The 18,854-nt window shown below is 42.9% G+C and overlaps 1 protein-coding gene across 4 annotated transcripts in view; it reads left to right on the top strand.

Moving 5' to 3' along the window:
* Nucleotides 1–18,854, top strand: part of LOC147677997 (meckelin-like) — a 275,453-nt gene that overhangs the window by 101,265 nt on the left and 155,334 nt on the right. For all 4 annotated transcript variants that reach the window (XR_015302475.1, XR_015302474.1, XM_086945878.1 and 1 more), the window contains exons 8-11: nucleotides 8,107–8,207; nucleotides 12,648–12,738; nucleotides 15,891–15,968; nucleotides 18,235–18,300. Coding sequence is in view for 2 of the 4 variants with exons in the window: in XM_086945878.1 (XP_086802004.1) it covers nucleotides 8,107–8,207; nucleotides 12,648–12,738; nucleotides 15,891–15,968; nucleotides 18,235–18,300 (336 nt within the window). In the remaining 2 variants the exon portion in view is untranslated. The remainder of the gene's footprint in view (nucleotides 1–8,106; nucleotides 8,208–12,647; nucleotides 12,739–15,890; nucleotides 15,969–18,234; nucleotides 18,301–18,854) is intronic.

The following is an 18,854-nucleotide window of genomic DNA, read 5'->3' as shown; positions in this document are numbered from 1 at the left end:
CTACAGATCTCTGGTACCTGTATGGGGAGTGTCTGTGCCCCCAGCCTGGCGAACTTATATGTTCACAAAGTCGAGCAAGAGACTGTACTGACACCTACTAATCCATTTGTCAATCATCTGTGTACCTGGAAAAGGTACATAGATGACATTTTTGTCATCTGGCGCGGTAATCAAGATACCCTCAAATCATTTCACAAATGGCTGAACCAACAGGACGATTTTCTAAAATTCACATTGGAATGCTCAAGATCTAGTCTTCCATTTTTAGATCTGCTGATAAAACCAACCAATGGAGTCTTGGTTACAGAGTTATACAAAAAGCCTACCTCATGTAACTCTCTCTTACCTTTTCACAGTTACCACCCACGAGCTCTTCGCGAAAATTTACCATTCGGCCAATTTTTACGCATTAGACGTAATTGTACCGGTATGGCAGAGTTTGAACAACACGCTAAGGCTCTATCATGTGATTTGAAAGCTAAGAAATACCCCACACACTTAATTCAAAATTCCAAGAAAAGAGCAGCCAACAACCATAGAGACGCGTTGTTAGAGAAGAGGGTTCCCAAAGAAACAGATAACCGTATCACGCTTGTCAATACCTTCTCTAGCTTTTCCAACTCAGTGAAGAAGAGTATCAATAAACACTGGGGCATTTTAAATTTGGCAAACAATATACTACCACGCCCATTGTTCGCCTATAAACGCAGTTCTAATTTACGGGACAAGTTGGTCCACACTCTCCCTCTCAGTACCAAGCACAATCAACCACAGAGTACTCTTTGGAACCTACCACCGGTAGTCGGTCATTTTCCTTGTGGTACCTGCTCTGTGTGTCCACAGACAGAGAAAACACTAGAGATTGACATAGGTACGTCCAGACCTTGGAAACTACAAAAACATACGAACTGTAATAGTGATCATCTAATTTACCTGGTTTGGTGTCCATGTTCACTGAGATATGTGGGTATGACCACTAGAAGGGTCAAGACCCGCATCCAAGAGCATATGTGTACCATTAGATGCGGTAAACGCTCAACCAAACTGACTAATCATTTCCTTGATAAAGGACATCAGGACACTGATTTACATTGGGTGGTTCTGGATAAGCCTTGGATAGCGCCTCATTTGACAGACTCCACTAACTTCTTACTGCGTAGAGAGCAAAAGTGGGTATATAATTTAAAAACAGATACCTTAGGTCTGAACGACGATATACCATGGGTGGCTCTATAAGACCGTGACATCTTGACCACCGTAGGCTGTCTTCACTCTAATTAGAAGGGTCTTTGATATCATGGGAAGTACACATTATATGTAATACTCTGTTGAGACTACATACTTATACTACGGACTCGTAGGTTATACAGCAGAGACACATCTATTACTGTAGAACCCTTTGGTTCATTGACCACTTTAGTAGTCGTCAGTTATTCTGGAGCCTGTTGTGGTATATACAATTGGCATATATATCATAGCATTATCTGACTTGAAGAGGCTGAACATGTAACACTATTATTGTAGCAGGGTAGCCTATCACTGCAAGAAATCTGCCAAAAAATGGGTAGTGTGGGTAGCCCTTCATATCAGCAGGGTACCCCATATTTCTTGTTATTTGGTGTTTTCACCTCCTAAACACCTTTTTACCTCCAAGGACCTGTCCAGTACTCTCTACTATGACGTTTCTACAGCGGTTCACACATCTCTACCGGCTATTTGCTTCTTGTTTGGACGCTAAGACACTGCCAAGCAAAAGCGTCCTAAATATAGAACGAATACATGCAGGCTGAATGAGAGTCTCCCTACGCATGCGCGATGGTTTACAATGTTGGGGTATTGGCTTTTGCTTACGCGCATGCACAGGACCGTCACACTCTGTGCACGAGTTCCTGACGCATGCGCGCTAAACAGGGGCATGTATCCTTGACTTCTGCCTTTCGCGCATGTGCGGGACGGTTACACTTGTCCCCCGCACATGCGCGTTCTACAGTCTACATGCAGGCGTTTTAACTAGACGCCCGTTTTCATAGAAGGACCCTCGCCTCTGCAGCTGTGGGCAATTAACAACACAGATATAAACGCAGAGTCTTCCTGCCGATCGGTACCTCCCGTGGCTAGCTCTACCGGAGCAACGAGGTACCGACGGACAGGTAAGACTTCTGCAGTCTTTGTTAATCGGTCTTTCAGGAACTAGGAGAATGATTGGGGTTACAAGAAAGGTTTTTGTCACTAGAGCCTTCTAAACTATTTTTTAACTTAGTTATTTGTTTAACTCACAATCCTTTCCCTTGAGCAATTTTATATTTTGGGTCAGTGCCTAGAGCATCCTGTTGAGTGCTTTGTGAGCCTACCTGCTATCTGTTGAGTCTAGACTTGAAAGTTACATGGTGGATTAGCCTAGACATCTTGGTTTATTCACTACAAACATATAGATATATAAATATCTATATATTTTTTCCTCCCCATAGCGCGGGGCCTCCTCCCAGAGCAGCCAGCCAGGTTGAGGTGAGGCAGGATTTTCCTACTAGTGAGGGTAAGTCCCAATGAGTGTAAACCTACACCATTAAATGAATGACATACCATTTATGCTACATATGTAATTTAAAATAGATGTGTATACATTTCTCTCTCTTGTTTCTTTTTGCTTTGCCACTTACTTTGCAGATACCTGGGTTCGACCTGATCATCTAATAAAGACAGGAATACCGGTGGAGTATAAAAATTCTACTTTATTATATTTTTGTCACATACAAATTTGCAGCAGCAATATCACACTTTTTCCATCTGGTCCTGAAGAAAGCCGCTGATACCTTAGGATCAATAGGCTGAAACATGTCGACCACCTAGTGACAGTGGTTCTACCTCTATACCACTGTGCTGTTACTTTTTAATCCTGTCAAGCGGAACACATCAATAAAGTACTTAGTGTATCCACTTAGATAGTTTTATATTCACTTATCTTTCCTTCACACAGTGCTGCTAACCTCACTACACCTATTTACTCACATATGGGATTATCATCCCTTTGCCCAAAAAACATCTCTGAGCTCCTCCTTTAAACTCCGGAGTAGCAGCTCCCAGTGTTGACTAGGATTTCAACACTGGTAAGGGGGACCCATATGATGAAGCATGTCACCCTCGGGTGAGTGAGGGTTCTTATCCTTAAGGGATGTCTCCCCCAGTTAGTTTTGCAGCTTTACATTGGTTATGAGAGAGGGAACTAAGCACATTCTGTGGATACATATGATCAGGACCACAGTGTGCAATTTTGTGTTTTTGTTGATATTAGGGAACGCATACTGAGTGGTCTATAAATATCCCTACAGACCCCCAATCTACGGTAGTTTCTTCACAATTGAATTTACTGCTCATAATTTGACTAAATTGTTGTTTGTCAATTTTTATAACTCAGGAGAGATAGCTTTTTAAATGAACATTAATGTAATTTGAAATGTTTTTTAGAGGAGTACAGATTGAGGCAAACCACTTATTATTCTAATTATGGGCGATTTTAACATTCATGTTTGTGAGTTGAACTGCCAGGGAGAAGATTTTTTAGGACCGACGAATTCGTGCACTCCCCATTTTGAGCACACACAGTATGGGGAATGTTTGGAGGAGCTCTTGGCTGCAGTAGACCTTTTTGAACCATGTTTTATTGATACAGATGAGAGGATTCCCACTTTTAAAGCTCAAGGGCAGGATAGCATCATAGATTTGATATTTATCTCCCCTACCCTCCCTCCCCTACATCAAGTAATTTTTTATAACGCCAAGTGGTCTCATTTTAATGATCATAATCCTTTTATTCTTGTGCTGGACAGGGCCCTAAAAGGAAAACTGGAAAGGTTAGGGGGGGATACCTGTTTGAAAACATCTCATGAGGGCCGGAGGTTAAAATAGGCCAGTAATCCAGGACCTTTTTTTCCAGGACCTGCTGCTTGAACTTTCTGTTGCATTCGATACCGTCAGTCATACAAAACTACTGGAATGCCTTGAGAGGATAGGCATAAAAGGAAAAACTCTCACCCTACTTAGATCCTTTCTGTCTGACCGAGAAAAATTTGTTGCGCTTTCTGAAATTAAGTCACACAACTTTACACTACCTTGTGGGGTCCCTCAGGGCTCATCATTGAGCCCTACCCTTTTTAACATCTATGTTTCACCATTGGTGTAGCTGATTAGATCACTGGGTTTCTCAACAATGTCCTGTGCTGATGATACCCAAATTGTGGTTTCGGCGACAGGGTGACCATCGGGTTTGGCATCTCAGTTTTATACTTGCCTCCGTCAAGTTGGAGACTGAATGGCTACCAACTGTCTAAAGTTGAATTCCAACAAAACTGAGGTGCTAATCTTTGGTAGCAACACCACCTTTCGGTCTTCAAGCATATGGCCATTGGAACTGGGCCCTCTGTCCACCCCCTCAAACAAAGCAAAAAACCTGGGTGATTCAAAGCTCTTATTTGAAAGTCATGTGAACAAGATTACCTCAGCATCTTTCTATATGTTAAAACTTTTGAGAAAGATTCTCCTATTTATTCCTTCTGATCTTTGCAAGCTGGTGATCACTGCTTTGGTCTTATCCAGAGCTGATTATTGCAACAGTCTCTTCATCAACCTCAGGTCCAAATGCCTGACTAAACTGCAGATCGTGCAAAATGCAGCTGCCCGTCGTTTGTTGAATATTCCTAAGCATAAATCAACCACTGCAGCCTTAAAAGAATTACACTGGTTACCAGTGAAGCGACGCATTGAGTGTAAAGCCCTTTGCATAGCATAGTATGCAACTCATGACATAGGGCCAGTCTTTTCCAAGCAAAATCTTCACTTGTATCTTCCTCCACGTCAGTTACGCTCAGTTCAAGCTCACAATCTCGTGATCCCTAGCTTCAAGAAAAGTGCTTAGGGTGGTTGAAGCTTTCTAGTCGGGACAACCAAACTTCGGAACTCTCTTCCCCAAAGGTTAAAAGACGAGACTAACCTATTGACCTTCAGGAAGGCGCTGAATACATGGTTGTTTAACCTTTGACCCTGAGTTCAGACCCTATGATATATGTTTACTTGATGAGCTAGCGCCTTGACACCTTCGGGTAATTGTATTGCGCACAATAAATGCCTTTTTCTTTTCATCCTACTCAACTATTTGCATACAACTTATATGGCGCAGTTGCAGGTTTAGAGTGCAGGCGTGCTGGAGTCATCGGTGTGCTGGCGCTGTTTGGAGACGCCTGTTCTTTTCTACGACATGGTATGGAATTGTACAGTCATCACACGGTACTAGACTATGATACTTGGCACACGAGTGAGGGTGACTGAAAGACCTATTGAACATTCCCCTGTGCTTTTTCTGTTGGAACTTCTGGAGGGGTCTGTGACTTCATTGAGGATAGTAGCTTGGTGGGGATTGGGGTGGTATTGGCAAAGAGATATATTGCTAAATGGGGGTAGTTGGCCTGTCCTCCCCCAGGAGCCCTTTGGAGACAGGTGGTCGACTGGTTCGCCATGCAAGAGAGAGCGGTGTATATGGTTCGGAGATGACCGAAAAAAAATGCAAAGGTATGGGGTAAGTGGATGTCATATCGTAGGTGCTTTGATATTTAGGCTTTTACAGGGTGTGATGATTTTATTCCCCATTCTGGCCCTTGAAATGTTGTGGGATGTAATGTGATTTAAGAACAATCAGTTAAAAAAAAAAATGTGGATGGGATGGCGTGCGGGCCCCTCCACACCTCCTCGAGCCATTCACTGGCCTCTGAGACCCCAAACCCATAGGACACTGGTATTTCCTGCCTGGGAGACTGCGGGCAGGGAATACAAACTTTATTTTCTCATTTTACTTGCCTGCTCCTAGACTTGGCGGGAGCAGAGAAAAAAAAGCTACTCCCACCCGGACGAGAGAAAAGGAATGGAGCTGACTCATGTGGCACACAGGATCTGTGCTGGCTCGGGAGGTGACTGAGGCAGGTGGGGAACTGGTGGGTCCTCCTTACCAAGAGTTCTTAATTTAGCTGATAATGAGCATGTTAAGGTGTGGTCTATCTTACTAGTTCAAACTGTAAAACACTTTGGTTATAATATGCACATTTTTCTCATATCTTTTCCTCTTGCTGTATTTCGTATCGAAAGATAAAGGTAGTTTTTTTTTTTTTTGCTGAATGGGATTTCTTACAAAGTTAAATTTTTTCCGATGGTTGAATCTTGGAGGCTAACAGAGATATTTCTCCCCTCATCAGTCGACTTTTGGATTTGCTCCAGTTCATCAAGTTGATGAATTGTCTGTCTGGAAAGAGGCTTATGATGCTCTTTTGGCTTGATACATGGATTTCCTCACAAGGACTACATTAGCACAGTATATACCACCACCGGCTTAAAAAGTTCAGGGAACCTCACCCACTCAATTCACTGGACCCGGTCTGGTACCACTTCCACTGGGAACACAGCTTACTGGATTTTGGATGCAGCTCTGACTCGTCTATCGGTTTCTGTCCCTGTCACCCCTCCCTCCTCTTTCCATGCTGTGTCTCTCACCCTCCCCTCCTCTTCCCTCCTCCACTCTCTGTCTACCTCCCCTGCTCTTACCCCCTCCTCCCCTGAATCTCTCCCCGTGCCTGCTTCTACCCTTACGTATATGTCATTTTTTGTTTGTCTCAACCTTACTTGTCACTATTTTGTCAGCCTCTAATAACTGTGTAACCTTTGTAACAATTGTAACCTGCAATTTATGTTCTGATACTCATGTAAAGCGCTCTGATACCTCCGGGTCTAGCCAGCGCTATATAAAACCTTTTAAATAAATACAAATAAAGTAAAATACTATCTTTGTAGAAAAGATAGTCACTATTTTTCAGAGATTATATAAATTTCTTGCACATCTGGCAGCCGTGCGGATGATGCTAATATCATCTGTTGCTTGAAGTTCAGAGGTCGGGAGTTTCTTGTTGTGTAGCTCCTGGCGCTTCTCTGCCCCTAACCACTGACTTTAGCTGTGCATTAACCACAGATGCATCCAAGGAAGGGACTCATCTTGCGACTTGCCACCAACCCTGGCAGTATGTTGAGACATGGAATGTTTTCACGCCAAGAGCTTGATCACTTGGGTGTGGTGTACGTCATGGTTGTTAGAGTCTTTGGCGCTCTCACTGATGTTGGGTAGTGTTGGCAGTGCAGTGTCTATGTCTTCCCTCACAGTCTGTTGGTCAGAGGAAGTTGCCACAAACCATAGAATATTGCAGCACGCTCTTCAACTGGTTACTGGACACTGTTGTCAAATACGGAAGGTTCGACCAACTCAGAAAGATTCTCTCCTACTTTTAAATGACTATTGTGGGAGGTGAATTGTTGTGAGCAATGAGTGATGCAATTGTCCCGTGTAAAAGCAAAACCTTTTGATGGTAGTGTATAAAGAGTATGCTGTGGAATACCTTGATTTTACAATTTTTGTGTTTTATCAGCCCCACTGCACTAGGCCATTCTGCATGAAGATTGCCAATCTTTCCTTTCTAACTTATGAAGTATCATGTTATTGTCCTATCTTGCTGATCATTAACTACGCAAATTGATTCCTGTTTCCACTGGAAGCCTTTCTCCAGCAACAGGAATCTGCATTAGATCTTTGCTGGTACTTCCACCCCATGAGGTATATTTCTCATCACAGCCTGGGTGCCTGACTCCTTAAACCTCCCATTCCCACTCCTCAAAGCACACAATTACTCTACCCCTATCCGATACCTACATCTGCTCCAGGTATTCTCTTCCACACCCTCTCCTTACCAGAGACCTAGGTCCCCGATCTCCTCCAGGTAACCTAGTCCCATCATCCCCTCTAGATGTCCTCTACCCCCACACCCCCCCGCCCACATTTAGCAACCTACCTCCCCATCCCATCCTGGAGTACCGAATTCCCGCAACTTCTCCAGAGAGCCAGTTCTTTCACCACATCTGCTTGTCATGTCATGTTACTCCAACCCTACAGGTACACTGCAGAACTTTATTGAGCAAATAAGCACAAACTGACTATGTGACATATGTTCACTGAATAACTAGTATTATGGTACTTCATTTTATCTGATCTTGATGGAGCGCGCTCTCTTCTCTTCTTTCTAGGACTACAATAATGTGACTGCATGCCAGATGTTTTTGAACATGATTATTATGAGTGCCATCTCTACAAACAAGGACGCTCTTTCTTTATACACACCCTTTTCGTGAGTACCACTGCCGGATCCGTTCTGTACCTTAACATATTAAATCTTATTAGCATTGTAAGTAAAATGCAGCTCTAGGTTTTCCATGGCATTTAACTCATTGAATGTTTGATTCATTAAACTTCTATTGTCCGTATACTCTTCCTCCTTTTTTCTGTCCTCCTATTTACTTCTTCTACCACTTGGGGATTCCCGATCCACGACTCCGCACATGAAGAAGGCCACTGCTCACTCATTGACTGGACAGCTGTAGTTTAGATGAAAGGTTTGTGGGTTGGTATGAACTCTATTACCACTGCGTCACATACAATAGTTTTTTCCATTGAAGTTCTGATTATATCCCTGGGACGACCTTCACATTTTTCTACACCTGCAATAATCTACATTTACTATAAATTCTCCTACTGTCTGAAGTCAAGTATTGTCATCCTCTAGATATGGTCCATGTACAGTACTGTGGAAGGGTTCAAATGAACCTAGAACCTAAATGTGTCTGGATACCCTCACGGGTGATTAGCCATGCTCTACAAATTCACATTACATTACAACAATGTGCATTAACCTATTGAAAGCAATGAGAATACATGATCCTCAATTGACCTTAATAATATACCAGCTAACGCATCCCACTCTTGAATGGCTTAATCAAGTCATGCAAGGACTCTGCAGGCTCAGACAGAGAAGACCCCTGAGACAAATACTCCAAAGTCATATAATCCCTAGTTGTTTTACCATTTATTTATGTCTAGGTTATAAAAAGTGTATTTTTTCAATGACACAAAGTAAATCCAATATCCTTTTGTTTCTTCTTCTTATATGAATTATGATTGTGTTCCCTCCACCTTATTATATTGTCCCATATGCGTTCCGCCCAGTCGTGGGTCTGAGGGGGGTCAAAAACCTCATCAGTGGCCAAGCGAAGCCTGTCACAAGCTTTTGTGGGGCCCGGGTCCATAACGTCATGCAGAGCTCCTCTGGTGTTCATGAGTACCACCTGCAAAAGAAAAACAATGTGGAGAGACACATTTTGAGCCTGCTCCAGTATATTAAGCCACCTGTTGGCAAGTAATGTTACCTGCCTCATCAATTCTACATCACAAAATCAGGCTAGGCCTGCTTTTGCTGTCTGTAAGTGCATTTGGAAGTGTCAGCAAAGGACTCTGAAAAGAGTGGGGCTTGGGGCATAACATTCCAGCTGTTCCCCCATTGTGACTGGCATGGGCACACAGGGACACCATGGCTGTAATGACATAAAGGAGAATGTCAAAGAAGGGAAACAAACTGACTTATAGGGGGGGTTTCCCTTTTAAGGACAGTTTCCCCCACACACCAAAGGTGTCATGCTTCATCATGGGGACTCCTCCTCGCATCATAAAGCCTAATCATAATGCAGGCTACAACCCCTTTGCTGCAATGGGGGAGCTCAGGGATGTTTTTAGATAGAGGGGTACCAATGTGAGCAAATGGGATGATGGGAAAAGTGCAGTGCAAAAAAATGAGTGAATAAAACTACCTACAAGGTTAGCCTCCTGAGTTTTATTCTTGCTACCCTGTGCTAGGGTTAAAAAAAGAGCAAAGAATACGACTGCAGAGGTTAGAAGTAGTTGTACTGAGTGACCGACATGTTTCAGCCTAAGACCTAGATAGTGTTGTGGCTTTCATCCGGATCTCTGTAATAGCTACTGCTGAGTGAAAGTGAATAATAAAAAAGAAAGATAACAACACATCAGCGTGTTGGATGTGAGATACTAAACCAGTGATCCAAGCAGTTTAAACAAATGGATTCACCAGTAGGACCTGCGGGTGAGACATAAACAACAAACTGCGGAATTAAATCAGTTTGAAAATGTGCTATACATTATCCCATGTTCGACATTCCAAAGTATGCAGAAACAACATTAAATTCATCAACATCACTTGTTAAAGAAATAAACACAAGCCTATTATTTCGCAAAGGATGTGTGGTGTATTCAGACACATTATGTCCTTGTAGCAAAATATCTACGAATTACGTCACTCACCTGCAGAACTATGGTAAAATGACACATCTGTCCTAGGCAGATTGCCTAAGATGCACCAGCTCCTCCAACCTATTAAATCAAGGTTGTGGCGTTAAAAGAAATATTACCCAATGTTATCGGATTGACAAACATAAAAAGAGAAGTGGAGACCAAATCAAGCTCTATTGTGCGATAGGGTTGTAGTTAAAATGCACAAACATGGCTGGCTGAAAAGATTAATTGTGTATTATGGGATGAGGCAATTGCACTCAATAAATCTAGCATAGGTCTCATGGTGGTATTCCCGTGCTGCCGTCTATTCACCAACCTTTTGAAGGATAGCTGAGGTGGCGTCCATGACTAGTGCTGTTTTCATGAACTAACTCATATGATCAATGATGCCCGAGTACGCGTTTTCTGAGTTTTCTCGGATAATGTTACCACCAGTACATAGTTATTAAGTGCAGGGATTTCACGTATGTAGGATATGTTATCTCTGACCCAGAGTACACAACTTCCAGAAGGAGTATGAAAATTGCTTAATTCAGTTGCATCAGTGATGTATGATATGTGTGCTTGGGGTACCTGCTAAAAGCATCCATCTGATGGCAATCTACTATGGCTGAAGGGAGCGCGTCGATACTGTGATCACTCCTTAGTCATCACTCATTACCAGTCATAGCAGATGCTGCCCACAGTGTCCTCGTATTTTGTAGGCGTCTGAGGCAAAGGCATGTGCTTCAGGGAGCTCGTTTAAATGCCTTTGTCGGCCCACGGTCAAAGTAGGGTTCCTACAACTGCAAGCATTGCTCTTTCTGCCGGAGGGGACTAAGAACAAACTGCTCCCTCGCTCCCAAACTCTGTACTGATCTAACTCCCCATCACGTCTCTAGAGTCAAATAGGATGTAACCCATTCATGTATAGGATGCTGCCTGTCCAATGTAGCTCCTCAACTTACTCCTGATATTCTAGGGGAAGCCGTTGTGTGTGCCCTCGAACTGTGAACTTCGGCGAATGCAAGCCCGATCGACTATGCTAATATCGAGGGCGGTGACTGTTAACCTTGTGACTGCTTCCTGGAAGCAGCCCGGGGCATGCCAGGAAATGTAGTTTGACCATTCTCCGATAACAGAAACTAGGGCTGATCACGGTAAGAGTCCCAAGTGTTGATGGGAGTAGTAGTTAGGAAACTAGTCTAGGGTCGAATCCATGTGCATCACTAATTCTGTGTGCTCGATTAATGAAAAACCCAGCACTGCCCCCACACTCCAAAGAATGAAAAGCTCTACCATACATATGACACGCCTCAGTAGTTGTGTTAAATTGTACTTTGTTGTAACTGTGCGCTGGCAAGGTTGGGCTTGGAAAGGAGTAACAAAGGAAAATATGGAGACCAGCAGGCAGGGACGTGCACACATGGACACCAGTATATATTTTTTCAGTATCTCAATGTGTGGAATCCCATGCTTATAATAGGGCTGGGCGTAGTCATGTGTGAGGTATTATGTGCATAATAGTTACTGGACCTAGACGTTCAAAAGGTTGTTGGTCTGGCATTATTCTGCATGAGGTTGGTGTGAGTGTCTAAGTCAGGGCTAACCATGGTATGTCATCATTAAGCCCACTTTCTGAGGTACCAAGACAAAATATCCATCTCTGTTTGATGCTCCGTAGTCTCTTGGTCACATTGGGTGTAGTGGGGGGTACATTGGGTTTGTCTAAGACTGTACATCTCATGGCATCTGGGTGGCGGTTCATCTCCAGGAAGTGTCTAGTTTGCTTCTCACATCTGATGGTACTTTTATGTTCCAATATCCAGATTCTGACTTTATGGGGGATCATTCCCATGTATCTGACAACAAGGACAATTAATGAGATATTTCACTCGTTAGCTGTTATAAATAGTGTGCTGTCAGTTCCCAAGGTTTATCAGTACCAATATCAATCGTCTTGGTTGTGGTGGTCTGGACGCAGATGCGAGAAGGATTCCCCATGATGAAGAATGACACCTTTGGTGGTTGGAGGAAACCGTTCTTAAAAGGGAAATCCCCCCTATTAGTAATTTTTTCCCTTCCTTGACATTACTTTGTTGAGTAAGGCCTAAGGGCTCTGTGTGTATTAAGTCTTGAGCTGGGGAGTTTGCCCTCGCTGCTCCCTCATAAATCCTCACCACTCCTCTTGTGTGTATACATCAAGGAGAATGTCCCTGAGAACCCCTGAGATGGGTAGGAGTGTACAATCACTGGGCGAGGGTGCCGGCTAGGGCAGTATCAAGGCAATACTGAAGCATCTCCTACTCTTTATAAAACAGAAATATGAGACTGAAGAATTGGCCGTTTTTTTCTCTAAACTCTTTTTCTAAGGAAATTAATGCCAAATATGAAAGTATTATACTAGTTCACCATGGTAAATAATGTTTTTTTTTTCTTTTTTTAAAAGTGATTATTTGCCAAGCCTGAATTACTCCAGTACAGGGGCTGTTCTGGGGGCCACTGCCCCAACCACCCTCTCATTCCAGAGAAATGACACGGTAAGATTCTAGGTTATGGGTCTAGACTGCCTGGGAAGGGGCACAGGTGAAGTTTTTGTCTTCGTGGAAGGGCTGATTATTTTTAGGGCTGGGAGAATGGGTGGCGGGTTAGTTCCTTCTTTGGCACTCCACCATACAAATATAATTTGTGCATTTGGTGTGTGGCTAAAAGGTTAATAGGAAACTGAGAAGGACAGTGCAGCTTATCAATTCCCTGAAGGTACAGTGCATGAAAAGCAACCCAAAGCCCTCTCCCCTCCATGGGCCATCGAGAGGGCAGAGCTAGTTTTAAGTCAAATTTGGAAGGAGCCTTGACATGGACTTTATCAATGACTACAAGTACAAGACTGCATTTTCCTTCCCTGTGACATATCTAATATCTCTATAAGTACCAGAAACCGCTACCATCTACCTCGTGTTACCTCCCTTTGTCTCGCTTCCGACCGAGCACCACCTCTATGGTTATTCAGTTCCAGATTTGTGCATTGTATTATTGTGCTTTTCATCCTGTCCCCGACTACAAGTATTGTGGGATTCTATGAGGAGATAATGTGTGGCCAGAATGTTAATACTGTATGGAATCCTGTTACCTGTTTAACTCCCACATAATGGGGAATAACTAGGTGGTCCTGGATTTGTCATCTGGTATTCCACATGGAATTCCCAATTCAGGTGGTTTGACACCCATGTTTACCACCTGCTTTGAACTGAAAGTAAATTGTGTTCAAGGCAATCCGAACTTAGGGTGATTGGAAGGCTGAGTGTTACAAGGAAAAGATGACATCTGGGCAATGGTAGAGCATTACATGCTGCCCCATGCCTTCGCTGAGGGTCGGGGTGCCGTCCCCTTCCCAAAGCAATTTTACTGACTATTTCCCTCCAGTATCCTTGAGTCCAGCGTTCCTGCACCCAGGAAATCCGGGTGCTGGAACACTGAGCTGCTGATGACTGTGTAGAGAAAAGTTTCACTTGGACACTTAACTCCACACAACCTGTAAATAAGGCCAAAAAGTAATTCTCTAAAAGTTAATGGTAGCTGAGGTTAACATTGAAAGTGACACAACCAGGTCTTTCACGATCATATTTATGGACATCGTTACTAGCGAACTTCTCAACATGATCCAGACTTTTTTTCACTCAGTATTAGTTAACTGAACTGATAACTCATTGCAAAATGTTTTATTAGTATAATTTGTTTGTTTCCAGCTTTACGGCAACAAGATTAATGCAGCTTTGGTCAAATGATGTAACATGATCATCTATTAATGGATATTTAAGTCAACCAAAACGTTCTTGATAGAAAAACTCCATCCAGTGCTTCAAAACCAATGAGATATCTGGGGGTAGCATTCAATTCTTTCATTTCCAAACTCAACTGTGTCTATAAAGATTGGGACTAATCATTTCTAACTGAGTTTTGACCTTCCTTGAAGGAGCAGTCTGGAACAAATTCCTTCCACATCCTCCTTGCACATGCTTGACTCCATGGGCTTTATCAGTGGTTAGGATTCTCAAACAAAATAATAAAGCCATAGAAATTGACAGTGAATCAATGTTCTTCTATGATCATGAGCTCCAAATGGAGAGGTTTGGATTTGAGGTGCCTTACACCATACTTGTTAATGGTCGCCTGGAAGATGTAGTTTAAAAGACAATGGGCCAGATGTAGGAACCCTAATACCGGTCAGTAACGGCCGAAATTACAGAATTTCGGGAGTTACCGTCTGGTATTAGGCATTTGGGATGTAGGTGGCTACATTTCAGATTCGGTAATTTACCGAGTCGGTAAACCGAATTCTTAAATACCGATTCGGAATTACCAAATCTGAAATGTAGGAAGAACTCAAGTGAGTGCTTTTCACCTGTAAGGATTCGTTATTTACCACCAACTACAAGTTGGTGGTAAATTACGAAAACCCTAAAAAAAAGCAATTTTTTGCATTTAATAACAGTGCCATGTGGCAGACATACATGTGCACCCATGCACAATTCAGGGGTGCACCAGGGTGTCAAAGTGACACCCTTGAATGTTTCCCCCCTTTTACCGAATCGGTAAATACCGATTCGGTAATTCCCATTATGGGAATTATCGAATCGGTATTTACCGATTCGGTAAATACCGAATCGTACTGGTTCGGTAATACTTACCGAGTAATTACCTACATAGGATTTACAGATTCTAAAATACCGAATCTGTAAAATTCGGTATTTTAGAATCGGTAAATGTAGTTTACCTACATCTAGCCCCATGTCTTACCCTCAAGAGTATTGGGGCAAAGTTCAAAGCAACTTAGTCAGTATCCCACTGACAACCAGCAAAAGCCTTACATTCAAGTACCCATTACAAAATTATAATGTATAAAGCCAACGCATTTTGATGGTGCTGCTACTACATAACATCGTAAATCTGTGGAATTTCATACCACAAGGACAAAGACAACAGAAGAACCACTGCATGGCTTGAAAATCCCTGGAGTCAAATGAGCTCTTCCATAAAATCATGCTGACAATTACACTTCAGTTCCTATTGCACAAGCTAGAACTGTCCTGTGCTAGTCTTCGGAAGTAACCAGTAAGTAGGCTAGTAATGGTTTACGAACCACTTGAATGTGCCAGGAACTAATGATCTTCTTTGGTCAATCATTGGAAGAATTCACCACCTTTTACCATCCCCAGATCAATAACCAGTCTGTTGAGCATTCCTGTGGTGCCTAGGAATAACTTGTTTTACCTACGAAGTGTTCAGGGCTAAACTTTCTCAACTGGCCTTCATCCACTGTGACCTTGATCATACAATATATTTTAGGTGCGTGGTTTATAGGTAATTATAAGCACTAACCTAGCTCAGAAGAGGCAGAGCACTGTATATGGAATTAATCCAGATTGTGGAAGCTCAAGAAAAGACCATGAGGTTGGGGAGCCGGGTTAATGAAGTGGTGATCTGTTCAGATATAGGCGTATTCAATTGGTAATACTTTAGCAATAATATATGGTGGATGATAATACTCGAAACAAAAAAAATGTGCTGGAATGTTGGATACCATACCCCTTTCACTGCCAGGCAGACCATGATTTATATTTATCTGTCCTTTTTTATATAGTTCTGTTTCGTTTGTTATTTATTCATGTACTTACTTTTTGTTCTCTAACAGATAAAGATTCAAGTGGCCAAGTATGATGTTCGAGGTAACTTCTTGGGATGGGAAGAAGTTACTGGTGGAACCTTGCAGGTAGAAATAGCATATGAAAAACAGTTCATGACAAAGTTGCTGAATAGTTTTGACCTCTCTAATGTTGAGGAAGACATGAGGTCGTAACAAATAAGCATATTTAATGAAAATACAATTTCTGTGATCACATGAGTAAAAAGATGGATAAATTGTGATCAGCCCTAAAAACTAATATATTTTGTGATGGTTCTAGTCTTTAGGTTGAAGCCTACCAGACAGCCCAGCTGTCTCATTTGCTAAACATATCTCTGGGACATTCGGAAAGCTTCCCTGGGAATGCATTCCGCCCATTGCTTACCTTTGGCTTTGTGGTTTGTAACTCACATTTGCTTGCTTTTTATTTGCTGTCTCTATTTATTTTAGGCTGACCAGCTTGAGCTCATCTCTCCCGTGCAGCAATACCCTACATACTGTATTCTTTCACCAGTCCTCCTTTCTGTAAACAGGCCTTTCAAATCTTGTTCTTCCCTTTTCACGTTTGCTGTACATTCAAAGACCGAGATCAAATGTCAGGCTTTATCTTCTGAAGGAACTTGGTATTTACTTTTCTATCTCTGACTTCAAAATGAGAGGATTTGAGACAGTCATGATGGCTAGTGGGAGTATGCTGGAGGAAAGCTGTACAATGTTATTTTTTTCTAGTACACAACAACATGTATGTCAGTATATTAATTGTGCAGATATTTCAGAATATTTCAGAATTAGTGAAGCACAAATGAGACATTGTTTTGGTAAATCTGAAGTGTGGTGGAAACAAATATTTGAAGGCGATTGAAACAAATCAATACACTGGGTGATAACATTTCCACACATTATCGTTTGTGCTCTGTATACTTTTATCAGGAAAACTGTACAGCTGTACAAATGTAATGATCATTTCAATTGAAAATGTGTTGTCTATAATGGCTGTGTGCTACCACCCCAAGCACTGTACTCTGCACATCTCCAATTGACGCCACTCCACTTGCCTGCACTGCAGTCTACTCTGTATCCCTCCACTCTATGCCACTTCAATCTACGGCTCTCTTCTCTGCACTTTGCCACTCTATACCAATGCACTCTATGCCACTCTGCTCTTTGCCACTGCACTCTACAGCATTCCACTCTGCACGATTTCACTCAGCACCACTCCACTCTACACCACTTCACTCTGCAGCACTGCACCCTGTGTCACTGCACTCTCACCAATGCACTCTGCTCTGTACCACTCCACTCTATGCCAAGCCAATCTACTGTGCACCACTGCACTTTACCCCACTGCACTCAATACCAATCTAAGCCACTGAACTCTACCCTGCACCACTCCACTCTACCACCCGGCAGCACTTCATGCCATTTCAATCTACTCCGAAACAATCTACTCTACACCCCTGCCTTGTACATCACTGCTCGCTATGCCACTGTGCTCTACTCTACACCACTCAACTCTACACCACTGCCCTCTACCCCAATGCACTCTACCCCAATGCTCTCTATACCAATTAATTCTACTCCATCTCACCCTATGCCAATCTACTATGAATCACTGTACTTTATGCCACTATACTATACTCTGCAAAACTCTACAGTAAGCCACTGCACTCTACGTCACTCTGTTCTACATCACTGAATTCTACTCCACTCTATTCTACTCTGCACCACTGTGCTCTACACTACTGTTCGCGACACCATTGTGCTTTACTCTGCACCACTCTTCTCTACACCACGGCACCCTTCTCTATACCACTGCGCTCTACATCGCTGTAGTCTGCAACACTGCACTCTCCACCGCTGAACTCTACGGCACTCGACTGTGCAACACTGCACCCTGTCATTGCACTATACTGCACTCTGCAGCACTCCACTGTACTCTACGCCAATGCATTCTACCCCACTACACTCTCTACTCTGCATCACTCGACTTGACACCACTGCACTCTACCCTGCACCACCTCACTCTGCTTTATTCGACTCTGAAACAATCCACTCTGCACCAATCTACTGTATGCTAATGCACAGTACTCTGCACACTATGCCACTGCACTCTCTCTGCACTGCTGCACTCTTTGTCACTGCACTCTAGCACAAAAGCAATAGATGGAACAAATGCACTTTCGTCTCTGCCATCACAAGGGAAAAGTTTACTCCTTTATTTGAACCTCAGGACTCCTGAACACATCACCGATGATAGCCAAGAAGAGGGCAACAGGAGGCTGGTTAAATAGCAGAATGTGGTATTTTTATCATAATAATGGACAAGTGTCCTCATGTTGTCATCCTTTTCCAGCTGTGCCCCGACACTCAGAGCTCATTGAATGCAGCATATATATTTGGGACATCATACAATCAGTCGGTGAGTATTTCAAATGCATATCCTGCTCTTGATTCTGCTGCCACTTCAATGAACCAGGATGGTAGGCCTGGCGGATCAAATTCTCAGAGAAAGTCAGATAAAATAGGAGCAGGGATCTCCAATTCCAGCTGGGTCTGGTGGCTTAGTGGACTCCTCAGTAGGGGCTTTAGGTCACCCTCATGGTCAAAAATTCAAATCATGGGGGGGGTCTACTCAGCCTCTCATCCTTCTGAGGTCGATATAATGAGTACCGTTTTGAGTTGGGTAACAATACACATCTGTTAGTCAGCGCCAAAATATCCGTGGGTGAACGTGCACTTTACAAATACCCCTGTTATGTTATGTTAATGTTACAGACATTCCTCAGACTATGACTGGAAAGCTTTGCCATGTGCAGGTTTCCAGGGGTACTTCTGGGAGGGTCATTCAACATTCACAGAAGCATCCCCATTGTCGTGCAGAGTTCTCCTTAGCAGGATCTCCTGTGGAAATGCATTGAAGAAAAAAACAATCTCTGCGGGGGAAATAATTGTCCCTATAGACAAAAGCCCTTT

The sequence above is a fragment of the Lissotriton vulgaris genome, chromosome 12 (genome assembly GCF_964263255.1).
Source record: "Lissotriton vulgaris chromosome 12, aLisVul1.2, whole genome shotgun sequence".
NCBI lineage: Eukaryota > Metazoa > Chordata > Amphibia > Caudata > Salamandridae > Lissotriton > Lissotriton vulgaris.
Note: the sequence above shows the minus strand (reverse complement) of the source record. Positions and strands in the feature narration are given on the sequence as shown.